The following is a 9,525-nucleotide window of genomic DNA, read 5'->3' as shown; positions in this document are numbered from 1 at the left end:
AACAAGGTGATGCTGATGAAGTTTTGAATTAATACGGCTCCGTATGTTTATGACGTTTCATTTTCAGTCGCACTCTCCTTTTCTGAGGGACGTGTTAGGGGCGCTGCACAACGTCCTCCACTCTCCTATTTCTACAGCTTACCTCTGGATCTGAGTAATGGTAAGACCTGTAAGACTGATCGTTCCAGCGAGTAGGGGAACGTCTTCGAGGTCTGGTGACTAACGGACGTTACCAAGTGTACCTATTTAAGTGATATTAGATTGGTTAGTACCACGCGTTGGCACATGGTTCCCAGGGTAAGTAATATACCTATTGCCATCAGTAATAATTGTTAGGATTAACCCGAAAATAAATAGCTCGGTACATTGGTATACTTTAAACGTACAATCGAAGATACTGTCATTGAATATTATAGAATCACAAATTCGGCAGCTCTTAGACAATATGCAACGCTCGAATGCAACTCAAGGATGGCACATTTTTTGTCACCAGATAAAACTATTGAACTACAAATAAGGTCATTTAATTTGTCCAGAAGTTTATTCGAACTCACTGAAGTCGGTCCATAATGAGACAAATTATCTTTTTATTTTTATTTGTGGGAACCCATAGTGTCTATGTTGCTAAAGGTATGTGTTTTACATAGTAATAATAATAATTAAAATAAAACGTGTGTGTACTTATGTACCTACACGCGTTAGAAGTTATACTTCTTTGGCGTAACAAGATAAAAATCTTTTCAACAATTTTATCTTTCGATAAACGACACTTACAATAGTAAAAACTAAAATGTTGACTATAGCTCACCTAAGGGTGTAGGTTTTTTGTGACGATGTGCACGCGCATCGTTAAAATTTACTATCATCATTTTTCCCTAACGCGCCAAAACATATTATTTAACTTCAAAAAATTATGAATAGAGATTATAACAAATTTATAAAAGTTGGTCCCTGGCAGTGTACCTCTAACGCTGGCAACATTTCCTCGCTGTATTGCGATACTTATTTGTTTAGCGACGAAAGCACCAGCTCTGGGGTCACCGGTACTATCTACCAGGCAAACTTAAATCTTTCATTAGCGCCCGTGCACTTCCACCCCACGGCCCAAGAGTCTACTTTTACAAAAATATGCATATTACAGCCTTGTATTATAATAATAAATAATAGTTTAAAAAAACTAAAAAACACGCTTTTGGGTTGCTCGATAGACGAAAAATACTGGTATTATTGTGAAATAATACCAGTATTTTTTGTTCATTACCATTTTGAGCCTAAATTAGGAATTATTTTTCACTTTTTAGTTAGATGTGCTTTAAAAGCGTGTTTTTTAGTTTTTTTTAACTATTATTTATTATTTTTTAGTTAAATTTTTTCATTTTTTTTTCGGATTATTGCATTGTCATCGATCTTTGACAGGTGCGCAAAGTTTGAATTAAATAAGTCCGTTAAAAGTGGGTCAAAATCGAGTCCGATGGAGTCGGCTACATACATACATACATACAGGTGAAGCTAATATAAAGTGTGTAAAAAAATTCTATAACGTTTTGTTACATTGTTTATTGTCAATATCAGAAGTCGATAAGCATATCCGGTAGTTTGCCAATGATGAGCTCCAGATTTCGGTCCCTACAAGTAACCGCTGGTATGCATTGGCTTGAGGGGTAGGCTCTGACAAATCCACGTCTGAAAAAATATTAATATTTCAAAAAGATGCACACATGTATTGCTTTTTTCTGTATGTGTGTGTGTCACTCTTATAAGATGAAGTTTGCTATAAACTTAGTTGAAGCTTTAAAAAGGCGATCCTTTGAGACTTCCAGGCCAGGTTATAAAAGGTACGTTTCTTTATAATAAATACTTGCACAGGTTTGCCAATTAGTGTAAAGAAAATTTTCAAACACAAACTAAGGAAACTTGATCCGTCTTATTACACTGTTTTAGTTTTGTTGAACCTAGCGCTTTAGAGGCAGCATAGTTTTCAATAGCGATAGCCATTTCGATATAATTATCTCAATATCCATAGCACTGATGGCAAGTTTGGGGTCAAAAATCGTTTGGCTTTATTTGAGTAAATACCTTGTCATTACAGATAACCCTTGCCACAAGTTGGAACTAGTGCTAGACAGGCTACTTCTAATTAATTTGTTTTAAAATAAGTGTTGTTTGATGATTTGCTATTTTAAAAGAGCACCGAGAGTTTTTTACACCGGCTTTTTCTCTCGGACTACACCCTCCGTCTTCTTTGCCGATGAGTAGGGATGCCTACAAATTCAAACTTAATGACGTGGAATAAGTGATAGATGTATCTTATGTTCCATAATAAACATATTTTATTGTTTATTTTTATTTTTAAGTATTTACAATTAATAAATTTCAATAAATAAACGAGCAGTTTTTGCTTAGTGGCTTGCGACTCTCATCTCGGACGCCGAAGGTTCGAACCCCGGTGGATGTGCGCAATTAACTCTCGCTGATAGGTTAAAGAAGAACATCGTAAGGAATGGCTTAGAGCCGAGAAGTTGACGGCGTGAGTACAGAAGGTTGTACTTGCCTATTAGATTGAGAACCGATCCCGAAACATATAGAAATCTAAGGTCCAGCCCTGCGATTCTGTAACTCACTTTTGGAACTCACACAGCGGTTTTCGCATCGGCGGTCGCTCTGAAATCAGTCGTGAAGCAGTCATTTTATGATTTGGCATTCTGATAAACAATAAACTACAAGCTCCCACCTTTTCAGAATGCCAAATCATAAAATGACTGCTTCACGACTGTTTTCAGAGCGACCGCCGATGCGAAAACCGCTGTGTGAGTTCGAAAAGTGAGTTACAGAATCGCAGGGCTGAACTAAAAGGTTGTACAACTGGTTTAAATATACACTAACGAGATAAAAAGAACTACCAACTAACCACATCTATCAGTCTGACTCATCACGACGATCACAGGAACTGACGAGAATCAAACCTTTTGTCAGTTCCCTCAACGGACAAAAAGAGATCTACTAATCCATGGTGTCCGTCTAATATCACATTTATCTTCCATTTGATTTATGAATAAATTAAAAAAAGTACTTAATTACTTCTAACGGAAGACTATTTATTTGCTCTATCCATACAGTAATGGTTATGCCACACACAACTACACACCACCGGGACAGCTTCTACTATTCTTAAAAGGCCGGCAACGCACTCGCCCTCTGGCATTGAAAGTGTCCATGGGCGGCGGTATTAATTAACATCAGGTGAGCCTCCCGTTTGCCTCCTATTCTATAAAAAAAAATCGTAAAAAAATGAAGAAAATTTCCTCCATAAAAACCTACAATATCTACTTATCAACAAAACCAGCCACTCTTGTTCTGTTCTTAGGTTAAATAGGATCTCCATAGAATTTTTATTCATCACAATACATGATATATTAAAATATTGAGGAAAACCGGAATCTTATTAAAATCTTTCATACTTGCAATAACAACCAGATTTGCAATGCGGCAGACGTTCAGGAAGCGACATGACTCTCTTCGCCATCTCTTCACTCTCCCAGCACGTGAACTCTTCCGTAAAGGAACAAGATCTGTACATCTCGTTGTATGGGCATTCTTTTTCTAATTAAGATGAGTCGATAAATACAAAAATGATAGAAATCGATATTCGAATCTGTGTACCAATGGATTTTACTTTTGATGTGCGCAAGTAACGCTTGCTTATAAAGGCCAACATCGTGAAGAAATGTCTTAAAAAACCAATGTGTAAGGCACAGGAGGCTGATCTGCTGCTTGTCTATCAGAATAACCTCATCAAAGAAATTGACATAATCTTTGGCAGGGTATAACGGGTAATATGAGGTTGTAAAGGCACTGGAATATCATATTTTTTCATAGATTATGCTTTTGTGAAATCATATGCCAGGAAGAAGTCATACAATAATACTTAAAATTGACATGGTAAGCCACAAGTATATGTGTACTGCATATGTTGCAAACGAAATACTGGAAACGGTTTTTGCGAAAAAAAGGTTTATATTATATGTTTTTGAAAGGTAGGTTTTGAAATTATTAAAGGAAATATAATTTTAAATAAAAAAAAGACTTTAACCATTTATTTACTTTGAAGAGGTTTTTGAAGGTTACCCTCGATCTCTCTGAGATGCCAACATATCTCCTTTCCATCAAAATATAGTCTTAAAAATCGCTTCATAACATACGACATAATTCGCGACCACACATAAAAAATATATAGTCGAATTGTGACCTACTTTTTGACTCATTTAATAAATGGTTTTACTCACTAATCATAATAGCAGCTCCGAATTGTAACAAACAAAACAACACTAACATTCGACTAATGGGAATTTCGAATATTCATCACCAAAACTAGATTTACGCGGTTTCAATGGACTATGAATTTTTGATATCTCAGTTTGAATACGTTTTTAGATGCCACATTTAATCACTGTGTTATAATGAACTCGTAAATATTTAAATATACTGTTTCAGTTACTTCCAATGTATATCTTAAATATATATTTAGAAAATTTTCATAGCCTTCTTGATTGTAAAAATGTTACCAGATAAAAATTTACAAAACCTCTCGGGCTCCAGTTGTCAAATTAAATACTGTTGTGGGTGTAAAAGCTAATTTAAGGAATTTTATATAGACTTATTTATTACACATGTTTATTAGATTGTGATTAAAACTGAGATCGCCGAGGTATCTTGAACCCGGAGCTCGTTATAATTTAAGCTAAAGAGTTATTTGTAGTGTTAAATGTCTTAAAATCTAAATTAAAAATATTATATTAACTTTATAAAAGTCTTCCTTCCACCTTTGATTTCGTTCCCTTTGGAGTAGAGACTCTTGGGTCGTGAGTTCAAGTGCACAGGCGCTAATTTAAGATTTAAGTTGGCGCCTGGTAGATAGAACCGGTGACCCCAGAGCTGGTGCTTTCGTCGCTCAAAGAATAAGTATCGCAATACAGCGAGGAAATGCTGCCAGCGTTAAAGGTACACTGCCACAGGGACCTAACATTTATAAATTTTTAAGTATAAGTATTTGTGTGTAAATACTTGTCATTACTAAACTACTTTAATGTGACTTAATTATTATCTCGATGCATGACTTATGAATTTAGCATTTATATCTATTCAAACATATTATTATTTTACTATTCATATTTTATGTTATTATTTATATTTATTCTATGTATGTGGTATATATATATATATATACGGTATGTATATATATGGTATGTATTTTTTGTGTGTGTGTATATTTTTTAAATTTTTCTAGGAATAAATGAGGCTTAATTATTATTATTATTATTATTATTATTATTATCTATTCAAACAGTATTCTTAAAATAATATTGTAGGTAACACAATTTCGCAATAGTAATCAGTAATCAATCAAGATTTGAATAGTAACAATTAAGTTTACTGTAGGGTGAAATTAGTTTTGTATGTGTAATTATAATTAAATGGAATTGGCAATTAACTGTTTGCATAATCTTCTAAATTATCCTTTTCCGCTTAGATAAGCGATAATTGTAAGATGTATGAAGGTATATTCAACGAATAAGTCTGGTTTAAACTCGTGGGGAAGAAAATATTTGGTACTAAAGTATAGTCTTAATAGTTACCGTGGCGAAATGTACTTGAGACTTTTATTCTGTGTCTGTAAATAAAACAACCTTTTTTTCTAAAAATATAAAAGTCTAATTATATGTTGGTACTAGCTAACACGGCAAATTGCTATCTATCTTATTTCTAGGAAACTTTTTTGTTCGATAAAAATAACATATACAATAGGAGTTGATCGTAGAAAGGTGAAAATTTAAGATTGTATGTATATTTGTATGTTATATTATATAATAAAAAAATAAAAGCTAAAAAAATTAAAATTGTCAAAAAATTAAAAAAATAATTTTTGGGGTGAATAACCCTTATCACTTAAGGGTTTGAAAGGTAGATAGTAGCCGATTCTTAGACTTAATGAATATGCCTAAAATTTTCATAAGAATCGGGTGAACCGTTTCGGTGGAGTATGGGAACGAACATAGCGACACGAGAATTTTATATCCATTTTTTTTGAACAAACAAAAGTTCCTTCACTCAAAATACTATATCTCACAAACTAATACGACGGCAGTGATCAAATTTCTACATGAGTCTTTTGAAGATTATGGCTAACTAAAAATCACATTTATTTTATACTAGTAGCGCCATCTATGTGTCAGCCTACGAAATTTTCAGCCCACCTAATATGCTTTCCGCAGTCGTTATTGCGCCTCCACGGCTTAGTAGATTGCGCTATCCCGAAAAACCTGGATGTGACTCACGGCAAAAGAGTTTCGAGTTGTTAGGAGTGTTAGTGTTCTATCAAAAATATCAATGAAACAGGATTTTTTCACGTAGCCACGTAGTTTTTGGGACTTCTAAATCAAATCAAATCAAAATACGTTTATTCAGTTTAGATGCTTCTTAGCGCATGCTTATGAATGTCAAAAACGTTTACAAAATTCGCGAAAGAGCAAGACTACTGGCAAGGCCTTGTTCTGATAAGAACTGGCAGAAACTCAGCAAGTTTTACCCTCCCTCTACATTACAATTATTCAAAGGAAAATGTCATACACCACAACCTAATTAATGTTACAAAAGTAAAAATAAAATAAAAATTTACCACATTCTAGAATTGGTACGGGATAAGAAATATCTCACTTAGACTATTGCAACGTGTTAATTCTCTTATTTCTTTCAGATGAGTGCCCAACCAACGAAGAGTACCTCCTCTGTGGTACATCTTGTCCCTTCAACTGCACATCACCTCAGGGACCAGTGGATTGTGTTGATGACTGTGTAGAAGGCTGCTTCTGCAAGGCTGGTTTCTTGAGGAATGACAGTGGCACCTGCGTTGAGGCTGATCAGTGTTTGAATGGTATTTTATTATTTTAACCGACGCCAAACTGGGCTTTATCAGTTAGTTAACAATAACCATAAAAAGCTTAAGCTAAATATTTACAATTAACATTATTTTTATTTTAGTCCTATGGTTGCCTAAGAGCAATGAGGCCTTAGCCCTGACTTTGGAAGTTCAAAAAATATTTGAAATGCTTTGAATTTTACATTTACTGCCAGTTCTCAAATCAAGGGCGTATAATGGAAGGGAACAACTGGCAATAAACTCTCCGCCACTCTTTCTAATATAAATTATTTTTTTTGTTACACAACGTTTGCTGCTGCAACTGCAACTGCAACTATTCCACCATGTTCTATATGACATCTTATGTAATAAATAATAATAAAATAAATTAAAAACAAAGATTTGTCCTCTATCAGCAGAAGGCATTGCATCACATACAGAATTACATTCTCGTGGGAACAACACAACTCTATTAGTCGCTATTAGAAGTACTCTGATTGCTATGCTATATGTTGTGTTATGCTATTCCAGGAAACAAGAGTCAATGTGGTGAACACGAGGAATTCCTGTACTGCGGGTGTCAGTCTACCTGCTCCACGCCAGATCCTGTTGATTGTGGGTGTAGCGTGGGCTGCTTTTGTAAAGCGGGATATGTGTGGGACGAAACTGTTAATAAATGTGTGATGTTGGATAACTGTACTGTTGGTAAGACGCTTATATAGAAATAGTTTTCGCTTAATGAGACCGCAAATTTATATTACATAACCAAACTTTAATATTCCAACTTCAGAACTAAATTTAGCCAGATAAGACACACCTACTGAAAATCAAGATGGTTATATGTACATGTACCTAATATATGTATAGCAAATCCATAGTGTCAATAGATAGCGTTATGGAACATTTTAATAGGCGTCAGCCTAGTGGCTTCAGCGTGCGACTCTCTCCCAGAAGTTGTGGGTTCGATCCCCGGTTGTGCACCAATGGACTTTCTATGTGCGCAGTGATTTATATATTTATTAGTTTGAACACAAAATTGTTTAGTGTCAACTAGTAGCAGCACTTAATTCATTTTATTTGAATTGATTGTATAGAGATTTAAAATTCTTGTTTCCTATACTATAATTGTTGTTAATTTTAAAGTCAAATTCATTCATTGAAATTTTCTTACAAAGTACCTACAAGTATCACATAAGATATTAATTGAAATCAAGGAAAATTTGTTTCAAAATTTAAGCTTGTGATTTACATGGATAAGAATTAACTGATTACCTACTATTTAAAAGTGTTAAACGAAAAAAAAGCATGACTCACTGTCCCGTTACGCTCATTGTCCGGTTACGCTCATTGTACGCTTGCGCCGTATCTATCTGACGTTGTCACGTTAAACTATCGTCCGTAAACCGACTTTACAGACACCCATTCCAAACATTCCCTTTTATTCTCCCGATGAAATAATCTTGATACAATAAAAACTTTTCAGAACAATGCTTCAATGAGAACGAGGTCTTCGATCTGTGTAATGCGTCGTGTGAGCCATCATGTATCGATCCTGAGCCAATCTGTTCCAAAGCCTGCACGTCAGGATGCGTATGCGCAAGTGGTTTGCTAAGAGACGCGGCTAATACCTGCGTTAGTGTAGACAAATGTCCCAGAAATGGGACAGTCCCAGGGCCTTTGGGGAAATATTTTGATACCATTAGTAAGATTTTACATTTATCTATTGTGTAGAGAAATATTGTTGTAAAAGGTTTTATTTTAAATTGTACATATTTGTAAACATTAGGACTCCATTGTTTCACGCATTTACTTCAGCTGGTTTTATTTATATAGAGTTATTTTTAAATCGGCGTATTCCCGTAAGGTGACAGAGGGACTATTTCTAATAATTTTAGCCATAATGTGTTTTAAGATTAATTCAAAATTATTCAAAAATGCAACACTAGAAATTTATTAAAAAAAAAGTATTTAGTTAAATCATATTTTTTTCTTTTTATTAAGACAGCAATAATAATCGGTCTTGATTTAAAAATGCGAGACGAAAAGCGATAATATTTCAATATGTTTTTAATAATAATATAGGATAACTACATTTTTGCTAAATCACTCCTTTATGTTAGCTACATAGCCTATATATAATATATCATATTAATGTAAATTATAATATAAACCTAAACTAATTGAAATTAGTTAAAATGTTAGTATATGAATAAAACAATGTTTCTATTCTAATAGTATTTAAAGCAGAAAATTCATTAAAAAATGAAAGAAACTTGCGCTTTTTATCTTTAGCGGAATAATTGCAAATAGACAATATTTAAAAACATTACTACACCTATAAATACTAATTAAGCATTCTGTTTATATGCGAACATTACAGAAATAGTCACGCATTAATTATTATGTTACCTTTAATAAATTTATATAAAAATAAATTACCCACGCACCAACATCAACATTTTTTTTACCCTGGGAGGCCTGGAGTTAAAACTTCGACCCTAAAGTCCTAATTTCTGTCCATGTGCGCTTTTAAAATTTGCTTGAAGTGTGAACGTAAACATTCTGAGGAGTCCAGCATGTCTTGAAACTGTGTACGGGCAAAAAAGCTGATC

General features: G+C 34.0%; 2 protein-coding genes across 2 annotated transcripts; one reads left to right on the top strand and one right to left on the bottom strand.

Annotated features, from left to right (window-relative positions):
* Positions 1-1,529: 1,529 nt before the first annotated feature.
* LOC125061018 lies at positions 1,530-4,434 on the bottom strand. Its single transcript, XM_047666160.1, has 3 exons — positions 4,284-4,434; positions 3,459-3,600; positions 1,530-1,683 (listed from the first exon to the last, which is right to left on the bottom strand). The coding sequence occupies exons 1-3, from the start codon at positions 4,330-4,332 to the stop codon at positions 1,569-1,571; spliced, it is 306 nt and encodes a 101-aa protein (XP_047522116.1). The 5' UTR covers positions 4,333-4,434; the 3' UTR covers positions 1,530-1,568.
* A 1,111-nt stretch (positions 4,435-5,545) lies between these two features.
* On the top strand, positions 5,546-8,649 carry LOC125061031 (von Willebrand factor-like). The gene is made up of 4 exons (XM_047666172.1): positions 5,546-5,555; positions 6,752-6,928; positions 7,445-7,618; positions 8,397-8,649. Exons 1-4 carry the CDS (start codon positions 5,546-5,548, stop codon positions 8,642-8,644), a joined length of 609 nt encoding a protein of 202 aa, XP_047522128.1. The 3' UTR covers positions 8,645-8,649.
* Positions 8,650-9,525: the final 876 nt, after the last annotated feature.

This window comes from Pieris napi, chromosome 22 (assembly GCF_905475465.1).
Source record: "Pieris napi chromosome 22, ilPieNapi1.2, whole genome shotgun sequence".
NCBI classification, from domain to species: Eukaryota; Metazoa; Arthropoda; class Insecta; order Lepidoptera; family Pieridae; genus Pieris; species Pieris napi.
This window is presented reverse-complemented; position numbering and strand designations above follow the sequence as displayed.